Source organism: Notamacropus eugenii, chromosome 1 (genome assembly GCF_028372415.1).
Source record: "Notamacropus eugenii isolate mMacEug1 chromosome 1, mMacEug1.pri_v2, whole genome shotgun sequence".
NCBI lineage: Eukaryota > Metazoa > Chordata > Mammalia > Diprotodontia > Macropodidae > Notamacropus > Notamacropus eugenii.
The window spans coordinates 48089981-48111152 of record NC_092872.1 but is presented as its reverse complement, the minus strand read 5'-3'; the positions used below and the strand labels follow the sequence as shown (position 1 = coordinate 48111152).

Sequence of the window (21172 nt, the reverse complement as noted above, 5' to 3'; positions counted from 1 at the left end):
CAGAGATCTGACACTATTTTGGGGGGATCTTGAGAGAATTGAGCTGGGTTGGGGTGGGGCAGAGCTGCTTATATGGAGACCTCACAGCTCCGGTCATCAAAGAGCAGCCCTGAGGTTTGGGGGAGGTGGAGGGAGATAAAAGGCCACCTCCTCATGAGTAGTGATCTCCCCAAATGTAATGAGGAAACTACATGGAGAGCTAAAGAATCCAAGGATGACTTCAAGGTAGATGAAAAGAGAGACAAACATGTCCCTCCCCTTCGATCGTCACCAAAATCCTGAAACCTTTAAGATCCGGTTAGAAGCCAGAATCCCAGGCCTGGATTCAGGAAGATCTGAGTTCAAATCCAGCTTCCTACCTGTGTGATCCTGGATAAGTCAGTTCACCCTGTCTGCCTCAGTTTCCTCATCTGTAAAATGGGCTGGAGAAGTAAATGGCAAACCACTCCAGGATCTTTGCCAAGAAAACCCCAAAGGGGGTCACACAGAATTGGACATGACTGAAACAACTAAACAAAGAGAAATGAGAACCTAATTTTCAAACATTAATTCTCCTTTCTTCCCTCAAAAATAAAAATCCATTGCCCACAACTGGCAAGGGACACTAATCTCAAGAGAAAAAAATCTCAGTGAAAAAAAAAATACTGAATCCTAAAGCAATTTGTGAAAAGAGACAAGGAATTAGAAAGTGGGTATTCAGGAAGCCAATTTCCCTTCTTCAGCAATAATAACAGCCAGCACGTTAAGGTCTGCTAAGAACTTGACATACGTCACAACCACCTACTGAGGTGAGTGCTACTGTCACCCTCATTTACAGATGAGGAAACTGAAGCTTAGCATCTGAGGCAGGATTCGAATGTAGGTCTTCCCAACTCTATATCAGGAACTCTACTTCACTACATTGTGACAGTGGCTTTGGACTTACAAAAGAAAAAGCTAGACTAAAAGTTTTCAAAAGCCTCAACATTTCTTCTGTTTTCAAGTTCCAGAAATACCTGAGGTAGAGCATTTGTACAAAGTGCTGAATGCTGTCTTGGTGGTATTTAAGAATACTGAAAAACCAAGACTCAAATCATTTCCTTTCTAGGGTTTGGCTAGAGTCATAAAGGTGGGGAGACTGTGTCCTCTAGGTCCTCAAGTGCAGCCCTTTGACTAAATCCAAACTTCACAGAACAAATCCTTTTATGAAGGGGCCTTGAGGTTGTGGGTTTCCCACCCCTGGGGGATGTCACAGACCTGAGTTCAAATCCCAAACTTCAGGGGAAGGCTTAATTAATGTATTAATAACGTTTATCAAAGTACATAACTGTCAGGTCCTGGGACTCTCAAAGAATGGGGGAGAGTCCAGAAGGCCAAGATCTCCAAGGAAGGATATGGCTATCTTTGACTTTGTAATGCAGCATCATCCCTTTTCAGCAAACCACACTATGGCTCACTTGAAAGGATTCTCCAGAAGGACACCAATAGAAACACATAAGACTCCCCAAAATGACTTTGTTCTACCTCAAAGGTCTCATGGAGCTGGGTTAATAACCTTCCGTAGGCTGGCTATAGGTAGCCTCAGAGTAGGAGAGATTGGTGCCTTCTTCTGAGTTACTGGCATTAACTTTTGCTTTCTTGTCCTCCCTCCCACTCTGTACCCCAGGGGAGACTAGATCCTTTATCTCACCCAGGCTGGAAGTACAGTGGCCACTTATGGACTCCATCCTGCTGCTGATTACCTCCAAAGCTTGGACCTGCTCTGTCTCCAATCTGAACTGGTTCGACTCTCCTTAGGCAGCCAAGTGAGGAGCCCTGCTCCCCTCCTACTTCCTAGTGCTCCTTATATTGGTAAGGGATTTAGTGTGGACACTACAACTCAGAACTCCCACGCTCAAGCCTCCGCCTCCTCTAGGAGCAGGGTGTCCTGGCATGCCACAGACTTCTATCTTCCTGTCTCATGTGCTGTCTTTTAGATTATGGCAACAACGCTACCTGTGGGGATATGACATCGTCGGGCCAATCTTGGGTGGGGTATGCCTGCATTATATTGGAAGGGACCTGGCATAGATACAGTAGGCACCTAATAGATGCTTAGTGATTACTGTTTACTACTAGGGTGAAAGAAATGAAAAGCTGTAGTTAAAGACAGACAAGTTACAACCTGATATAAATCTAGAGGACCTCACAGTGAGAAAACAGATGCCCAAGGAGAAGGTGGAAGCTCTCTCCTAAAGGCATTCACAGCAAGAGCTCCTCTTTGGCAAATGTGGAGCATGAAGTACGGGGGAGAATGGCATATGAAAATCCAGAGTCTCTGCCACGGTTCCTATGTCCTGGCTGGGATGGCCCCCATCTCAACTGTGCCCTCAGCTGGACAACTGTCTGTACTGCTACCACCATCGTCCCCTTTTATTCCCCACTCTACCTCCCTGACACATACTTTAACTGTTCTTACCCCAAGTGAAAATGTTCATACTGATGGACTTTGCCCTATGCCTAGGACAGCTTTGCCCCTCTGCCTTAGGTGATTTTCCTGGGGCCCTGCGTAAAGGCTGGGGGCTAGATAAGATGAGCTTGGAGACTGTTCCAGGGTGATTACCTGGTGATCCCCAGAAAAGCCTTGCTGTCCAGCTCTTGTTTGATGGAGCTCTGCAGACGGTAGGCGTGGGTGTGGCTTGAGGCATCTCCATAGTTAGTAAGGAGAGTCACCAGCAGAAACAGCATGTAGACCAGAAAATTCTGAAAATGTGAGGAAGGCTGTGAGTAGTCACCGAAGGCCTGAGAGAGCCCCAGACGCTACAGTGGACATTCGGGACCTCCTCCCCTTGAAGACCACAGCAGAAATTCAGACCTTCCCCCTCACCCCCACCCTGGGGACCTGGTAGCTGGAAATATTCATGCCTAGTCTCTGGCCTTCTACTTGCTACCTAAAGCCAAATCTCTCGTTATCCAGTTACCTCCAGAAGAGACCTTATTTACTAGTTGTATAAGGAATAAAATTGGTCTCTTGTTTCCACCCTACCCTAAGAGTTTATTTCTTAACTACTTTGTACATATGTTTATTCTGCTTTATAGTGTGTGTGTGTGTGTGTGAGTGTGTGTGTGTGTGTGTGTGTGTGTGTGTGTAAAGCACTAAGTTATTCAGCATGTGTAGGGAAGGGATGTGGAAATAAAACTGGAAAGAGAGCTGATGGCCAGGCTAAGAAACATGAATTTTCTTCTGTATGCATTAGGGAATTATTGAAGGCTTTTGAAAAGTGATATAGGAAAAATAATGTGGCAACACGTTCATGGTGATTTGGAGGGGGAAAGATTTTGATCCAGGAAATTGGTGAGGAGGCTACAGTGCTAGTCCAGGAATGATGTCATGTGGGCTCCAATCCAGAGTAGGGGATGGGGTCTTGGGGATGGAAAGGAAGGGAAGGATGTGATAAATATTGCAAAGGAAGAGAAGTAAGGAGACTTGGAAACCGATTGGATGTGGGTGGTGAGAGAGGGAGGAGTGGAAGATGACACTTGGGGTTCATTCGAGCCTGGGTGACGGGGAAGATATTGGTGCCATTAATAGAAATGGGGAAGTCTGGAGGAGGAGCAGACTGGCAGGAAGATGATGGTACTAGTCTGACATGTGGAGTTTGGGGTGGGACATGCAGGTGGAAAGGCCTTGAAGGTAGAATCGCCAGGAGCTGCCAGCCTCTCCCCTCCCTACTCTGAAGCCAAGCCTGCTGGCAGTGGCAGATGCAGAGACAAGGGGAGGTCTAAGGAAATGATCTGGCCAAGTCCAAGGTCACCTTGAGCATCCTGTGCAATAGCTTGACTTTACGAGCCTCCTCCTTGGCCTGGAAGAGGGCAAAGCCCTGGGGGGGCCGTACTCGGGGGATCCGCTCACACACGGGCTCCACAGCAGGACACTCTACTAGAGTATCATCCTCTTCTGGATGGAGTCGCTTTGCCACTAGAGAGAAGTAGAGGGCTTCCAGCAAGACCTGGGGACACAAGCGACAAAGGGGTCAGGCTCCTGCTCATGGGACCTTTCCTTTCAATTTTCCATTGCTCTGGCCCATCCCCCTGGGCTCCAGCAGGAAGGGCATTGCAGAGCAGGGGACCTGGTAGAGAAGGGTGGTCAGGCACCTGCTCCTCCATGAGTGAGTGGACCTGTTGGCTTGTCGGTGGGTGTGAGTGGAGACAGACAGAAGAGGAAAGGGGCAGAGGTGGAAAGGAGAACAGAGAAACAGCCAAAGGCTCAGGAGAAAAGGGGCGAATGGGGAAAGGAGACACAATCCACCTTGAGAGGTTCCCAGACCAGGAATGAGGACAGGAAGCTGAAGATGCCTGAGATGAGCCACATGACGCCGACGCTGGAGGTGAAGTCAGTGCCAATCCAGCCCGAGATGCCCACGGCCAACAGAACAAGCAGGAGGCTGAGCCCATGGGCAAGGGGGGCACACCACGGAGGAAGCAGCCGCTTCTGCAGACTCTCAGCCATCCCTGCAGGGGACAATGTGGAGCCCAGTCAGAACACACACACACATGGCTGGGAGGGCAGGGGGTACTGGAAATCTTACCTTCTTTGGGGAACTTTGTGGACTGGAAGAGCTCCTGTGGAGGGTCCACAGGGGGCAGTCCTTTCTCATTCAGCCTCTGTAGCATCAGTGTCTCTGTTTTTGCCCCCAGAGAACCAGACCTGGGGAAAGAGTACAGGCTGTGAGCTCACCTTAGAGCAGGGAGAATGGACCACTGAGTGGGGGATGGGGCAGGAAGGAGTGATCAGATCAGATGGATGGAAGAGGAGGTATCTGATTCTCTTTTTTCTCAAAGAAATTACTTCAAGAGCAGTTGCTTTCAGAGTCAGCAAGTCCCTGGACTGAGAGTGGGGGTAGGCTCTAATCTCAGTTAGACCTCAGTGGGGTAATTAAATTGTTTGGGGAAGACTTCTTTTTGGAGGAAAGGAAGGCACCACCAAAAGCCTTCCTGATGCTGATGCAGGAACCTCGCTAAAATTCACAACAGAAACGTTCATGGCAGAAGCATCCCAAGGCCCTGAGAACCCTACAGCAGCCCTCCTTGCTGAAGCATGAAATTCAATACAAAGTGGATAGGCTTCTGAATTCAACTCAGGAGGCCAGTTACCAAGAGGCCTTGGTAGCACATGATCCTACACAAGTGGTCCTAATGACAGTCTTATAACAAGGCTTGGGGACATTCCTTTCACGCCTTGGGGTCTGTGTGGTCTCACTCTGCATAATCCAGGCCTCAGTTAGGCAGAAGACGAGCTCTTCTGCATAGAGATCTAATCAATCAACCAAAAAGTATTTATTAGGAGCCTGTATTATGTGACAGGCTCTGGGCAGAGCATAGGGGGATACAAGTACAAAGAATGAAACTATCCTTCCTGGTGAGGGGCTCATGCTCTAAGTAGAGACAGAGGAAATATATAAAGCATGAATATGACAAGAAGAAAAAATACTTTTCCTGGTGAGGCTGGAATGATGTTTTGTCCTGGCAAGTAAAGAATTCCCAGTCCCTGACTCAGCCTGTGCACACACGCATGCACATGCACACATGTACACGTACACGTGCACATACATACACGCGCACATGCACACACATACATGCACGCATGCATACATACATGTGCATGCGCACACACTTTGGAGACCCAGGGTTTATTTACTTATTATAAGCAAACACCTGTGGTGATTGTGGATGGGTTAGCAGTCTTCTGCGTAGATGGCAGTTCTTTCTACAGCTCCTACCCTATGGATTGTTCCCCACGTTTCCATTTTTTCCTGTCAGACTAGCAACAGCAGGATGGACTCCCTTCCCAAATCACTGCATGGAAACGTGCTAATTCCTTTGACGAAAGGAGCTGGGAATTGGTCATTAGAATCAGATTTAGAGCTCTTTCCCAGTACACCACAGACCCAAAAGCTGGGCCCAGGAAGATCTTGCCCCTCCCTGCCTGTTCCAACTCTGCCTCATGCTACAACATCCTGCTTCCACTTCACTCACAGGCCAGTGAGGAGATCCGTTTCCAGGTGGGTGTCTCTAGCAGGGGCAATAGTGCTGGCTCCCTCAGTGAGTATCTGTCGGATCAGATCTTCATCTAGAGGAAGCAGAATCAGCATGAGTTGGGCATGAGTTAGGGTCAGGCCAAGACCTGTGACACTATCCATCACTCACATTCTCCCAGCCCCCAGCCCCCTCAAGGGTGAGCTATCACTTTTCCCAAATGACTCAGAACTGCTAGGGATATAGAAAGACAGAAGGTCACCTATGGCTCAACCTAGAAACACACCCCCCTTCCAGGGAAAGCTGAAACAGGAAATCCTCCCTCCCCTAGGTTTTCTGCACCCCTGCCTTGGTTTTCCATCAGAACAGAGGGGGTACTATGATCACAAAAACAATTCTGTGTCCTCCTTCATCTCAAACTGAGGCCTACTTACTCACCTGAGGTAGAGAAGTACTTGGTCTGGGAAGGGGGGCTGCCCAGGGAGAGACCATCTTCTTCCATGACCTCCAGGGCCTGAGTGTTCCCAGCCCGGGCTCGTACCAGCCTCTGAAGAGTGTTACCCATGATGGAAGGGTCACTGAGAAGGTCTGGCCAGCTAAGAGTGCCATCACTGGACTGCCAGTGCATCAGGCTGTGAGAAGCAAGCACACCCACCCGGAGGAACACGTGAGAGTCTAACAAATACACAAACCCCACCGGACCATACCCAGAGGAACCCATGCAAAGGACAAAAGCCACGTACTCCAGTGGCAAATAACATGGGGCTGTGGAAGAGCGATGCCCACATGGCACTTAGGGAAAAATAGACATGGAATCCAGATAGCTGCACATGCATGACGGGATGCCCGATTGTATGTTCATGTCTGTGTGAATACAACATGATTTTGCTCTTGGGGCACCCACCTTTTAGAATCATCCAGAAACAAATCTGTTTTAGTTTGTCCAGAAAATGCCTGTGGAGAAGAATATAGTGCATCTCAGAGACATGATCTGGCCAGGGAGAATCATGGTCTTTGCTAACGTCTTAGAGATCTGTGAACATTTAAAAAATAATTATATTTCCAGGTAATTGGTTTCCTTTGTAATCCTATGTGTTTTATTTTATGAATTTAAAGACATTAATCTGAGAAGGAGTCAATAGGCTTTACCAGACTGCAGGAGGAGTCCAGGACATTCAAAAGGTTAAGAGGCCTCTGCCTGGGGTGGTCACTGGGACCCAACCAGAGAGCCTCAGCATAAAATGTGAGTTGTTGCAATAATAATATATGACAATATAAAGGCTACAAAACTCTGCAAGGCAGGCAAGGTACGTATTATTATCTTCATTTTACAAATGAGGGCACCGAGGCATGGAGGGCTCATAGGAGACTCATTGACAGTCACACAACTAGAAAGTGTCCAAATGCAGGTATCTGAACTAAGGTCAGCTGACTGGGGAACGGGTGGGACTAGGCAGCTCCCAAGATTCCATCCAGCGTGAACATTCTGTGTTTCTGTGATTCTGAGGTCTCTGAGACCAAGGCCCTTTCCATGTGGCCTCTCAATTAGGAACAGTCATGGCAGGCAAGGTCTATCTACGCCCAGTCCCCATCACCTCAGTATGGAGCCCAGACAAAGTGAGGAAGGAGCTGTCTAGAACTGATGTCTCCAGATAGTTCTCAATGTCCAGCACCTGCTGCCCCCCAGGACTGCGGTCAGGGCTTACTGACACCTGTAGGAAGAATGGCACTTTGGACAGGGCTGGGCACATAGTAGGTCCGTCATAAATGTTTACTGACTGACTCATGCAGCTGCTTTTCCCTTTTCCTAGAGATCAGCTCATTCAACCTTCTGCTTTGACGTAGCCTAGTGAGTTGGAGCAGGGCAGGGGACTGAATGAACTAGGACAGCAAAGTCCATAGATCATAGACGACTGACCCCCAAATACACTGTCTTAAATAACTGCCCCCAGCCCATCCCATTCCTGTAGGTCCTATATCTACCATGTCACTGGTCCCATTCTTACCTTGCTCCGGGACATTCGGAAGAGAAACAGGATAACCAGGTAGAGGGGGTAGACAACCACACTGGACACCAGGCCAACAGCCACTGTGTCCACACTTAATGGAATCAGGCTGGACATGGGCATATTGCTGCAAAGGGGAAGGAAACAAGCATTTACTAAGTGCCTACTATATACCGGGAAGTGCTTTATACATGTTATTTCATTTGTATCCTCACAACAGCTCTGGGGGTGTTACTTTTATTCCCCTTTTACAGGTGAAGAAATTGAGGCAGACAGGTTAAGCGACTTGCCCAGGGTTACATACCTAGTAAGTATGTGAGACCAAATTTGAACTTAGGTCTTCCTGATTCCTGGCCCAGTTCTGAGGGTATTTAAGTCACTTTGTCATAAAGAAAAAGTTAAAAGCTCAAAAACTCTTCATATAAATAGGGCCAGATTTCGATAACTGGAGAAATAAATATTCTTGTTCATGGTAGGTAAAGCCAATACGATAGAAAAAAATGACAATTTTATTTAACGCATACTCAATGCCATCCCAATTAAATTACTAAAAAATTGTTTCACTGAGTTAGAAAAAATAATAAGAAAATTCTTTTGGAAGAACAAAAAGGTCAAGAATTTCAAAGAAATTAAGGAAAAAATGTAAAGGAAAGAGATTTAGTAGTACCAGACCTTAAACTATATTATAAGGTAAGAGCATTGTTGAAGTATAAATTGGATAATTCTGATTATTTTAAATGTAAAATTTCTTGTATAAATAAAACCAATGTCGTTGGAAGTGGAGGGAAAGCAGAAAATTGGGAAGAAACTTTCATAGTCAGTCTCTCAGACAGGATATGACTGTGATGGGAAACTGCTGGGAGGTAGGAAATGAGCTGGTTGATTTAAAAAAACATGAAAAGACTTGGATCTATGAAGGAAGATGCTATCTACCTCCGGAGAGGTAAGTGACAAATGGAAATATGTATAGTATGGTCTTACATATATGTATAGGTGTGTGTACATGTATATGTGTATGTTTATAACTATGTATGTATATGTATATCTATTCACGTTGATTTGTAGCCTTCTCTAGAGCTGGGGGGGGAGAGGGAGGGAGAAAAAAATAAAATAAAAAGGACACAACAGAGAAAAGAAAAACTAGAAGCAGTGCAGAGAAACGGAGCTGCTCTGAAAACAACGTACAGGGCTTAGTACAGAAGGTTTTCATGAAATGGAAATTTATGGTTTTATACTGAATCTTCTCTAATATTCTATTGTGTACATTTTCTCTTCCCATTTTGTGTTTAATTTTAAAATGAATAAAAAATTTAAAATTTAAAAAGAGAGAGAGAAAAAGGTAATAGGACAGGGGCCAGAGAGGTTTAGGTAAAACCAAAAGGAAAAAAGTCTCTGCTAGTGAGGTGGGCCAGGTACAGCCACCAGGAGACTGCGAGAGGTGAGGAAATGTTTATCCTCGAAGGGGCATGTATTTGGGAGAGGAACGGACCCACTGGCATGAACTTTGGCCACTTCACTTTGGGGGACAGCACTGGGAAGGGGTTGGAGATTAAGATATTACTGTTCAAGATGGCTGGGGGGCAGAGGAGAAATGCCCACCTGTGATTGACATCTCCCACAACACCATACCACACAGCATTGGCACCTAGGAAGAGGCAGATAAGGAGCGTACAACAAGTGGCCCGCTGGACTCGAGTGAAGCGGCTTCGTGGGGGGCGGTCCCACAATGAGAGCCAGATATGCTTCTCAAAGAAGCCTCTCTGGAGTTCTGCTGTCAGTAACCGTGGGAACCGGCGCAGGGTGGCATCATCTGGAGGGCACAAAGAAAGGGGGAACAGAAAGGCACCGAGGTCAGAAGGGAGATGAACACATTCATTCTCAAATACACTTAGCTTCCCCCTCACATACACATTCAATTCAGTACAGTGCAGAGTAGTGAACAGAGGGCTGAACATGGAGTCAGCAAGACCCAGGTTTGAATCATACTTCAGGCACTTACTCGCTGTGTGATGCTGGGCAAGTCACTGTGTCTGTTTTCTCATTTATAAAATGAGGGGACTGGGCCCAAACAGCTGGCGTCTAAAGTTCCTTCCAGCAATAAATCTATGCTCCTCAGTCTCTCATACCCACAAACATGCTTACTGTCACACACACAGAGACATATACAAACATGGGAGTTTCTTTCTTGGATGGAGCCAAGAATCTGAAAAGTGAAAAATCTAAAAAACCATGAAAGGCATAGGGCTAAAATCAAGGGAAGGGAAGCTGGGGAAAAGACTTAAAGAAGGGATCCAGAGGCTGAGGAAAGCTTACTTGCTGCTAGGACTTCCTTCTCCACTAGACCCCCATTGTCCTCAGTCTCCACCGACAACCAGTCGTTCACCAAGAAGAAAGCACTTCGGCCAGTCTGTAGATCCCGGACAATAATGTGCTGCAGGAACCAGGCTGGACTAAGCCCTAAGAAGAGAAAACAGGAAGCCATAGGGGTTTGGACCACAGCTCAGAGGAAGACACAAGCTCATGGTAGGCAGAGGAGGGAAGGTCCCATCTAGTCAAGCCCACTCCTCACACCTTTGTTGTCATGCCACACTCGGATCTTCCACACGCTTCCAAGGCTGCGCTGTGTGGCAATCTGGAAGATATCTAGGCTATTTCGATGGAAAGCGCTCTCTGCATCTAGGTGCCGGTGTCCACTTCGGCCATCTGCCCCATAGAGGGTGATGCCCACATGTGCTGTTGTGCCTAGACAGGGAGGGAGGGAAGGTAGAGAGACTTTAGCACAGAGAGGCTCGGGAGAGGGTTTTTGCAAAGGCACAGTGGAAGCCATCAGGGAGGGGCTAAAAAGAACTTTGGAGCTGTCCAGCAGGTGACGGGAACCTGGAAGAGGGTCAAGAATGATGTTTATGAACACATATTTCTACACACCAAAGCCCAGGATATAATAATCATATAATAAATATATAATATATTGTTATTATTAATACATAAATATATAATAAAGAAAACTAGAGATCTTTGTGCAAAAAGATGAATTATACTTTCACAGGTATCACTGAGATTTGATGACGATCTACCCTAGGCAATGTAATGGAAGATTATTTAGCCATGAGAAATAATAAATATGAAGAATTCATAGACTTGTATGAACCGATGCAGAGCACAGAGAGAGGAGGATCAGGAGAATATTTATACAATAACCATACAAATATAATGGTAAAATAAACATCAATGAAAGATTATAGAGCTCTGATCAATGTTTTGCATCACTGGATCATCAATGATGAGTTGGAAGGGACTTTTGAGGTCATCTAGCCTAATCTCATTTGTTTTACGGATGGATGAGGAAACTAAGGTGTCAGAGTTGAGATCTGAACTGTGGTCACTTGACCCTAAACCCAGTATTCCATCCACTTCCTCAGGCTTCCTCTCAGTGGATCAGTGGTGAAGCATATCTCCCTTGCCGGGGAAAGCTTGTGTTCCCTGGGGTCTCTGCTCTCATGCCAGGCTAAGCCCATTTTCCTTTTTGACTGGGTTACTAAACTGTTGGATTAGGGGAAGGTCAAAGACATTAGTATTATTTATTTGGATTTATTCCAGTAAAGAGTCTTGTTATCAAGTCTCTTAAAATATGCTCGTGGACAGGATGGGGAGGTGTGGGCTAGAAGATGCAGTTGAGTTATATAAACCCCTGAACAACTTGACCTAAAAAGCAGTCATTAGAGAACTTCATTTATCCTGAACAAAGATCTCTAATAAATGCCATAAGTGTGACTTGTCAACATTTTTATTAGTGACTTGTATGAAGAGATAACGTGCTTATCAAATTGATGGATGCTAGGAAAGCTGTGAGACTGCTGTGGTCTAGAGGAAAAACGACCGAACTTAGAAAGACCTGGGTTTAAATCTTGGCTCCACTACCTATACCTGTGTAACCCAGGCAAGTTGCCTCTCTGTCTCAGGGCCTCCATTTCCTCCTCTGTAAAAGGAAGGGGTTGGACTGGATGGTTTTTTAACATCCAGATCCTATGAGCTAAGATACTGAGTTGAATAACAGATTCAAGATCTAGAATGATCTCAACAGGTTAAAATGAATAAGTTTGGAATTGTTGTCTAAAATTAATAAGATGAAATATAACATCTTACACATGGCTTAAAAAAATCAATTTGCAAACTCAAAATAAGAAAAGCAAACCTAAGCAATTAGGTCGTTCGGAAAAGACCTGAGGACTTCAGTGGACAGATACTCATTGAGTTGAATATCATGAAAAATGAATTCAATCTCAGGCAGCCTTCATAGAAATTTAGCATTGGAAAAGAAGGGCAGTGGGAGTCCCGCGGTACCTGACTCTGCTTTGGTCACACTGGAAGCTCTGGGCTCAAGCCTGGGAACCACATGCTAAGGATGATCTTGACAAACTGGATTACGTTCAGATGGGCAACCAAGAGGGTGAGGAGGCTCAGGACTTTGTCATAGAAGGATCAGTTGAGAGCAATTGGGGTTGTTTAGTCTAGAGAGGACTGAGGGGGTGTTACCTTCAAATATCTAAAGAGCTGTCCAGTGGAGGGAGGGAGTCAGCTGTGAGTCTATTTGGCCCCAAAGGCCAGAACTAGAACCAATGGGGAGAAGTTACTCAGAGGCCGATTTCAACTTAAAATAAGGAAAAACTGTCTAACAATTAGAGCTGCAAGTGGAATGGGCTACCTCAGGAGAGTCTGAATTGCCTATTATTAGAGGTCTTTAATCAGAAGCTGGAAGATTATTTGTCAGCGATTCCTGTTCAAGTAGCACAGGATGAATGCCCTCCGAGGTGTCTTCTAACTCGGATTTTAGTTTTGTCCTCAAGATCTCAGTCCTTAAGTAGGTGGTCTAGCAAAGGTGAGAAGGTAGTAAGCAGGTGTGGTTCGTAATAATAATAAATAATAGCTAGCAAACAAAGGCTGAGTGACTTGCTCAGGGTCATAGAGCTAATTAAGTGTCTGAGGCGACAACTGAACTCAGGCCTTTCTGATCCCAGGTCCAACACTCCATCCACTGTACTCCCCCACTGACTCTGTGCTGGGGCATTGAAGCTAGGCTGTCCTCTTTCTGCCCCAAGTCCAGACCAACCCTTTCCACAGCCCCCACCGTCCCAGCCCCTGCCACCAGTCCAGCTGTGTCTGCCTGCTTTCACCTGAGCCCTGGCCCCAGCCAGTCTTGACGAGTATCTCATACTTGAAGCGACCATTCTTCCCACAGAAAGGGATGATGCTCACTCGGCTGACATCTATCAGGTCCAGTTTGCGGACGATCAAAGCCGTTACTGCATAGGTGACCAGGCACACGGCACAAGTCAGGAGCACAATATAGTTGATACCTGGAGCCGGGTCCTGTGCCAAAAGAAAGATTGTCAGGCTCAAGGCTGGCACTAGCTCCATGATGACCATCACACCTGCTCAGGGCCCTGATCCCCCAAGCAGTTCCCATCCTTCTTAATTACTTTCCAGCCACACTAATCTCTTCACCTCACCTTACAATTCCCCTTCCCCCCCAAAAGGTTCCTATTTCACTTTATTTCTTCTATTTTGGAGGCATTCAGGGTTAAGTGACTTGCCCAGGCCAGATTTGAACTCAAGTCCTCCTGACTTCAGAGCTTGTGCGCTATCCACTGTACCATCAACCCGCCCCACAATCTAGTCATTTTTTGTTGTTGTTTTTGGATTTTGTCAGGGAGGCAACTGGGGTTAAGTGACTTGTCCAAGGTCCCACAGCTAGTGTCTTCCGGACTCCAGGGCTCTATCCACTGTGCCACCTAGCTGCCTGAAAGACTCCTATTTTAAATGAACTTAAGAGATAGTTCTTGAAAGAAGCCTTGCAGTGAATCCTTTGTCAGGCAGAGAACATTTTTAAAAACTGAGTAATCCTCTTGTTAAGCTTTTCTTATTAGAATTTCTTGAAGCAAGGATTCTCTAAGTCTCTGTGTTGCTTGGTCTCCATTGAGCTTTAGGGGACTGGGACTATTTCTTCTGATTCCAGGGCTGGGCACATACGTGCAAAAGAAATGTTTTTCCACTTACTTACTCATTGATTCATTCAGCTTCCCAGTGCAAAGTGACCTTTTCCTCTTGAAAATACTTTGTATTGACTTTTTGGGGGTAAGACTGTATCTACTTATTTTTGCTCAACTGTAAAATGGGGATAACAACGCCTCACCTCAGAGGGCTGTTGTGGGGATCGAATGAGATAATATTTGTGAAAAAAAGGCTTATGACAAACGCTTGGCACACACTTATGCCAACGCTTATTCTCCCTTGCCCTCCCAGATTCATCTGTATCCATGTACTGATCATAATTCTGCCCCTTGAGGGCAGAGACGGTTTTGATTTCATCCCTGTATCCCCAACACCTAGCACAGTTACTTTTAGGTAGCAGGTACTTAATAAATGTTTTTGGACTTGTACCAAACTGAAATCCTGTCTCTCCCCTACCCCCATCCTTCCACTTTCCATTTTTACTCACTGCTAACATACCAGCTTGGGGTTAACCAAAGTGAGCTCATTTCCACGGAGCCCATTCTTCCACCCCAGGCCAACCACAGCATTTGCTCTAAGTGCAAAAGACCCTAAAAGAATGGAGGTACGCACAGGAATGATGAATTTGATGGAGCCTGGTGGAACAAAGAGGCTAGCCCCGAAGGCTGTGAGGTGGCGTGTGAGGCAGACAGCTTGGCTGGGGGAGGTCTCTTCCAGGGGTACGATGCCCTCTGTCTTCCATATCATCTCCTTCTCACTGAAGTACTGACAAAGTGACGTGTAGAGACCCACTGTCACTTCCACCTCGGACCAACGGAAGTGGCTGGTCATATTCAAGTAGTAACTTGCTGTTGTGTCGTCAGTCCTAGAGGGCAGAAGCGGGAATAGGGTCACAGATCAAGGACCCTGGGAAAGATGTCCTGGGTCATCACCCTATGGTCCTAAAGCTCCCATATCTCTTTTACCTCCACCTTTAGCCCCAGGACCTCATTATTTCTGATGTGATTAGAGTATGGGGGTTCTTAACTTTTTGGGTGTCATGGACCCCTTTGGGGGCTTGGTGAAACCTATGGACCCCTTTTCAGAAGGCATTCTCAAAAGTGTGCAAAGCTTTTCAGAATAATATGCCCCAGGATAATATTTTAAATGCATATGGTAACATATACATTTAAATTCCAAAGGAAATCAATTATGCTGAAATAGCTATTAAAATATTTCTAAAAATAAGTTTTTAAACTTGTTTTATAAAAAATCAGCCCCAGGATGAGAACCCACAAAGGAAGTCAGACTCTGCTTTGGGAGACAAGATGACAAAAGAACTTGACCGCAAATCAGGAAATCGAATTCTAAGCCCAAACTACCTGTGTTACCAGGGCTAAACCACTTTTTAGCTTTCTCTTCTGTGCAATGGGGATGATGTTTTTCCTCACGGTATCATATGAAAACAGTTGGAAAACTGAGACCACCCCTCAGAATGGGAGGTATTTGGATTTCGTCTTCTCTTTTACTCACTTGTGCTTCCATACAACACCTCCCAGGGCTGCAGTGCACAAAGGAAGCACTTACCCTGGAGAGATGAAGAAGGTGTAAGGCCTGTGGTCACCTCCAGTCAACGCCTTCAATCCAATCTTCTTGCTGGCTGTACAGTTGTACTCATTGGGCTGTGGGGCCGAGTGCAGATAGACAGCAAGGAAGGGTTCAGGTTCCTCTGATAGGTATCGCTCTGGGACACGGCACAGGGACAAAAGTTACCTTTGCAATGGCTGAGCCACCCAGCGAAGCCCAAGGGCTTGTGGGAGGCATGGCTCTAGCAGATCCTGGGTCCTCCAGCACACAGGACCAAGAACAGCATGTGAGCTGGTTTGATCTGAAGCTGGGGCAACTTCTTTGTGCTAAGTCCAGGTTTGAGAGAGTGAGTGTGGACATGTGTTTATGGAGAGGGGGAGGGAGTCAGAATTTGAACAGTGGGCCTTTCATAGACAACACTGTGAATGATCTACAGTTTTCTCCCCCTTTTTTTAAAAAAAGGAAATATTCATTAAGTACCTACTGTGTTCCAGGCACTACGCTAAGTGATTTACATATATGATCTGATGTAATTCTCACAAGACGAAGAAGTAGGTGCTATTATCACCCCCATATCACAGCTGAAGAAACTGAGGTACACAGAGGTTAAGTGACTTTCCCTGGGTCACAGAGCTAGTTAAGCATCTGAGACAGGATCTGAACTCATTTCTTCCTGACTCCAGGCCCAGAGCTTCATCTACTGTACCACCTAGCTACCTTTTCCTTTTGCTTTTCAGATGATTCCCGGGATACCTGGGCCAAGTCAGGAAAAGTTGGAACCAGGCCCAGAGGGATAAAGGGAGTGTGCAGGTCTCTCTCCTTTCCAAAGTTGAAGAGACATTACTTTTGCATTTCCAATGAATGTACATATATACATATACATGTTACTTTACATTATGGAGAACCAATTGCTTTATTAATCACATCCCATTAACATAGAATTTTAAGAAACATTTTATGTACATTATCTCATATAACCCTTACAACAACAATATGAGATAGGGTGCAGTTATTATCCCCGTTTCAGAGATAAGAGTCTCAGTAAACTTGTTCATACAGCTGGTAAAGCATCCAAGGCAAGAAGTTAGCTCAGGTCTTTTCAAATTCTGAGTTTAATGCTCTATCGACTGTGCCACGCTGCCTAGTTCAGGGGAAAAAATAAATATGCCTTTTTGCCAAATTCCAGAAACATGGTGGTGGTGCTTTTTTTTAAATGGTGGTGTTAAAAAACCAGCAGGAACAACAAAGAAATCAACAAACCACTAGAATGAATGAAGAGAGTTGAGATCGGTATTCTTGATCTAGGCCAACTGGCTGGAATGAATCTGTGAATCAATCAGTCTTGGGTAAATCATCTAACCTCTCTGCACCAACATGTGCTCATCTGGAAAATGGAGATTTCACCTATCGAACCTAATAATAATGGTTAACAGCCATGACTTTTTAAGTGTAGCCTTGGCCAGGTCAGTCTCTGGTAAGTCCCTCTTGCCCCTTCTGTCTAGCTTTTAAAGTCCTCCTCAATCTTGCCCTGACCTATCTTTCCAACCTCATTGGAATTCTTTATTCCTAACTCTACACTTCAGCCAAACTAGCTTTCGTCTCTCTCAGCAATACATCTCCAGTCTCTGTATCTTTCTCTTGGCTGTCCCTCACGCCTGAAAATCCCTCCTCACTTTAGCCTCACAGTATCCTTCTCCTCCTTCAAGACAGCTCCGGCACCACTTTCTACATAACATGGTTCCTGACCTCCACAAACTGTTCGTGCCTCCTCTCCCTAAATACCTTATGTCTGATACCTTGTGCTTATTCTCTCCACAGTTACTCGATGTGTACTTAAATATGTTGTAGTCCCACATTAGGACATGTGCTTCTTGTAGGAAGGAATGGTTGTTTCATCCTTCATACTTGTATCCTCAGCACCTACCAGAAGTGCCTGGCACACAGTAGGTGCTTAATAAATCTTGCTGATTTACTGATTTGTAAGGTTTATAAAGTTTACATTATCTCATTTGATAATTATATATCTAGGACTGCTAAAAGGAAGAAACAACATAATGGATGTAAAATCAGTAGTAAAGGATAAAAAAAAAAACCCACAAGAGAAATGTACCACTGCCCTTCCTCCTCCTACAGGCTTGAGCCCTCATGTTCCCTGCCATAGACCCTCTAAGAATGCTGAGCTCACTATACCCACCGTTCAGCACAGTGTAGTTAAGCTGGAAGTGCAGACCAGCCTCAGGATTGTGGTTTTGGGGGTCAATGATGGCGCTGACCGATGTGCAAGGCTGGATGATGGCAGAGTCAGTGGAAAGGATTCGGTCCCCACCTCCTCCGCTGGTGTTGTTAGACACTTTGACAGTGATGGCCTTCTCTGAGCCCAGCTGTTCTATTGGGATCTGGGCCCCTGCCTGAGTCTGGAAGGCCATGGAAGCCACTTTGGTAGACACTGTGTAGTTGCTGATGTAGCCAAAGGGAAAGGGGTTGGAGTCCACGAGGAAGATGAGCTGGATAACATCAGTGAGGTCCGAGAAGGTGCTGTTGAAAGCAGCTGGGATGGAAAACTGGCAATCAGAGGTGTTCTCGTAACATAGTAGACTGAACGGATCTGAACGTTTGCCTCGAGCCACAATCTCTTCCCCTGCCAGGGTCAGTGGTTCCTCATTTAGCACTCGAGACTTCATGAGGATTCGCATCAGGTCAGATGAGAGGTTATAAGCCTTGAAGGCCACCAGAAAGGTGTGGGGTTTGTTGCATAGCTCTGTAGACTCTAAGCCCTGGGTATTTGAGTTCACCAGGTGAATGAGGTCACCTGAGGAAGATTAAAAAAGTGAGGCAATTAGTGCCAGCCCCATAGTGTGAGCCCTAGCATGCAAAGCACTCAGCTGAACCTTCAACAGAAAGGGTAGCAAGTGGGAGACACAGCCACTGACTTTGGAAACCCTTAATCAGAAAGGGCGCTTTCCCTTTCCCAATTTCTTTTCCAGCCCTTTCCCTGGCGTCTGCCATCACCCATTCCCTATGGCGGGCCTCCCTCCTGGCTGACCAGTGATGTTGAGGATGTTGTCAGCAATGGCCGTGGGGGTCACGGTTCCTTGCATGGTCTCATTTTGCAGGATGGCCATCATATTCTCCAACTTGTTCAGGGTTTTTTTCAGGCAAGGGTAGCATACAAACTCCTTACTTGCTACCTGCAGGGAGAAAGCCCAGTGACATCGGCTTACCCTCCTCTCATCCTTCCACCCATATCCAGTATGTCTGAGAAAACAAGTGGCCGTTTTTTTTTTCCAAAAAGGATATTTGGGGTTCTATATTACTTCCTCCTTCACCATCATATTTATTAATCTCCTTCATGCACAGCATGATCCTCCACTACTACATATGCCCCCCACACCTGGCTTCCTAACACTATTAATCATTACCTCATTGTTCCCCATCCCCATCCCCTCCTCATTTTTGCCTTCCCTCCTCTTCCATTGTGGGCTCATCTGCTCACCATAATTTCATTTGTTCCTCTGTACCTCCAAGAGCTTACCCTAACACTCAGATAAGGTAAAATAATCAGAGACCTGAGAAGCACTGATTCAATTTGATTAAAAGAAACACTAATGAAAAGAGCCGTCAGCTACCTCTAGCCCTAGCCAGTTTCCCTAAGGCATCCATCCTGCAGGATGGGTCCGAGCTGTTAGGGAGGAAACAGGCATATGGAGAGGGAGTCGGCAACTCAGCCATACCGTGCACTGGGCCAGGGCAGCTGAAATCTGCTGAATGTCATCCACAGTGTTGACACGAAGGGAGACAAGGATCTCAGTAATGTTTCTTCGCATCAGCGCACGGAGGTGCCTCTCATGACTGGCCTCTTCCTCTGAAGATGTCACCTGCTCATACTGATGAGACAGGATCAGAGCACAGAGAAACCTTGGAGTTTGTATACATCTCACACATACCTCAAATTCCCCCAAGCAATTCATGATCTTTAAAACCAGTCTCTGGTCCACTGATAGAGGACTGGGATTTTTTCATTTTGATCTTTGCATCCCCAGCCCCTAACATAGAGCTTAATAAATGGTTATTGATCGATTGATCTACAGTGGTGGTCAGGGAATGAAGAAGGTGACCAATTGAGATCCCTCCTTTATGAACTCAGTCTAAGTAAGTCAGGTAATGGTCTCTTAAATTTCAACCATGACATCAATCAACTGCTCTGGGCACTGCCCAGTCTCTTGCTTCTTCCCTTGGTCTCCCATCCAGGGTAGGGGTGGAGATGGCACTGACCTCATTGAGGACGGTGATGAGGGCCAAGGAGTACTCAATGACATGCTGTGGGTCGGCCTGTTTCACCAGCCCTGGCAGGACTGTCTCGGTCAGGCTGTAGAGCCAGTGGGTAAGACAGTGGAAGCTGGCAGAAGGCTCAGGCAAGGTAATAAGCAGAGACCTGGGAGGCGACAGCCAGGTAAGGGTGAGGATGAAGCCTGGTGGCAAAGACTACCCAGGAGGAGAAGCTAGATTTCTAGGCTGGGCAGATCTTCCCAACCCTCCCCACTCTTCAAAAAACCACTCCACCCACCCTCTTCTCCAAGAGACCTCTTCCCATTATTAGTTAGCCTCACTCCACATGGAATAATCATTTTCTTTTCATCCTTTCAATGCTCACAAGCTCATCCTGAAATGTATCTGACTTGGATCACAGATGTAGAGCTGGAAGGGACCCTGGGGGTCATGAAAATCACCCCTTTCATTTTAATAGATTAGGTAGCTGAGGTCTGCAGGAGTTAGGCAGCTAAGTTCATATAGATCGAAAGGGGCAGAACCAGGTTTCAAACCCAGATCCTCAGATATAAAAACCAGCATTCTTCCACTAAGTCAAACGGCTTGTTTATATACTTCTTTCCAAAGATTATCAAGTTTCCTCCAGTGGTATCTTATGCCATCTATCCCAATCCTTCCTCTCTAACCCTGCCAGCTCCTTGGGGATCTAGCTCAGGGGTTGTCCCACAAGGGGCCCTCAAATTACTTAGTATAGTGACTGGCATACAGTAGGTGTTTAATAAATGTATAATGACTAACAGACTGGTTGACAGACAATCCTGGGTAGGCTGGTGCCCTGAGGTTCAGAATGCCCCTTTTCCCCTTACCTATTCAGGGCTACCACGGCAGCACCTAACTGGTCCTGTACAACTACAGAGAGATCCACAGTGAAGTGGGTCTTAAAGCCAGGGGGCAACACAGCTCCATATGCAGACAGACTGCCTTTGTAGATGCAGAATTCTTCACAGTAGCCTTGACGGCAGCGCCGCAGAAGTAAGGAATACACCAGTGGGGCATCCTCGTCCTCTGTGTCCCGCCAACCTGGAAGAACCATAGTGCAGCATTGTCCCTCCAGAGCCAGGAATTTCTGATCATCCTACCTCATCCTGCCGCCCCCTGCCTCATCCTCCTCCACACTGTACCATGGGTACACCATGACAAGAGTCAGTACCCCAGGTGGAGAACAGGAAGGAAGATAAGGCCTACTATGTGCTAGGCACTGTGCTAAACACTTTACAAATATTATCTCACTTGATCCCCACAACAATCCTGGGAAGTAGATTGAGTAGGAA

General features: G+C 46.1%; 1 protein-coding gene across 2 annotated transcripts in view; it reads right to left on the bottom strand.

Moving 5' to 3' along the window:
• Positions 1 to 21172, bottom strand: part of PKD1 (polycystin 1, transient receptor potential channel interacting) — a 110959-nt gene that overhangs the window by 6677 nt on the left and 83110 nt on the right. Inside the window, exons 19-38 of one of the 2 annotated variants that reach the window (XM_072599516.1) lie at positions 20708 to 20921; positions 19848 to 20007; positions 19307 to 19459; positions 18619 to 18763; positions 17770 to 18384; positions 15576 to 15732; positions 14622 to 14874; positions 13172 to 13367; positions 10572 to 10742; positions 10314 to 10457; positions 9600 to 9810; positions 8001 to 8127; positions 7590 to 7706; positions 6899 to 6948; positions 6433 to 6626; positions 5995 to 6088; positions 4548 to 4666; positions 4268 to 4470; positions 3774 to 3968; positions 2582 to 2721 (exon numbers count right to left, since the gene is read on the bottom strand). In XM_072599516.1, the coding sequence (XP_072455617.1) occupies positions 2582 to 2721; positions 3774 to 3968; positions 4268 to 4470; positions 4548 to 4666; positions 5995 to 6088; positions 6433 to 6626; positions 6899 to 6948; positions 7590 to 7706; positions 8001 to 8127; positions 9600 to 9810; positions 10314 to 10457; positions 10572 to 10742; positions 13172 to 13367; positions 14622 to 14874; positions 15576 to 15732; positions 17770 to 18384; positions 18619 to 18763; positions 19307 to 19459; positions 19848 to 20007; positions 20708 to 20921 (3658 nt within the window). The remainder of the gene's footprint in view (positions 1 to 2581; positions 2722 to 3773; positions 3969 to 4267; positions 4471 to 4547; positions 4667 to 5994; positions 6089 to 6432; positions 6627 to 6898; positions 6949 to 7589; positions 7707 to 8000; positions 8128 to 9599; positions 9811 to 10313; positions 10458 to 10571; positions 10743 to 13171; positions 13368 to 14621; positions 14875 to 15575; positions 15733 to 17769; positions 18385 to 18618; positions 18764 to 19306; positions 19460 to 19847; positions 20008 to 20707; positions 20922 to 21172) is intronic. The other variant, XM_072599518.1, reaches the window with a different exon arrangement.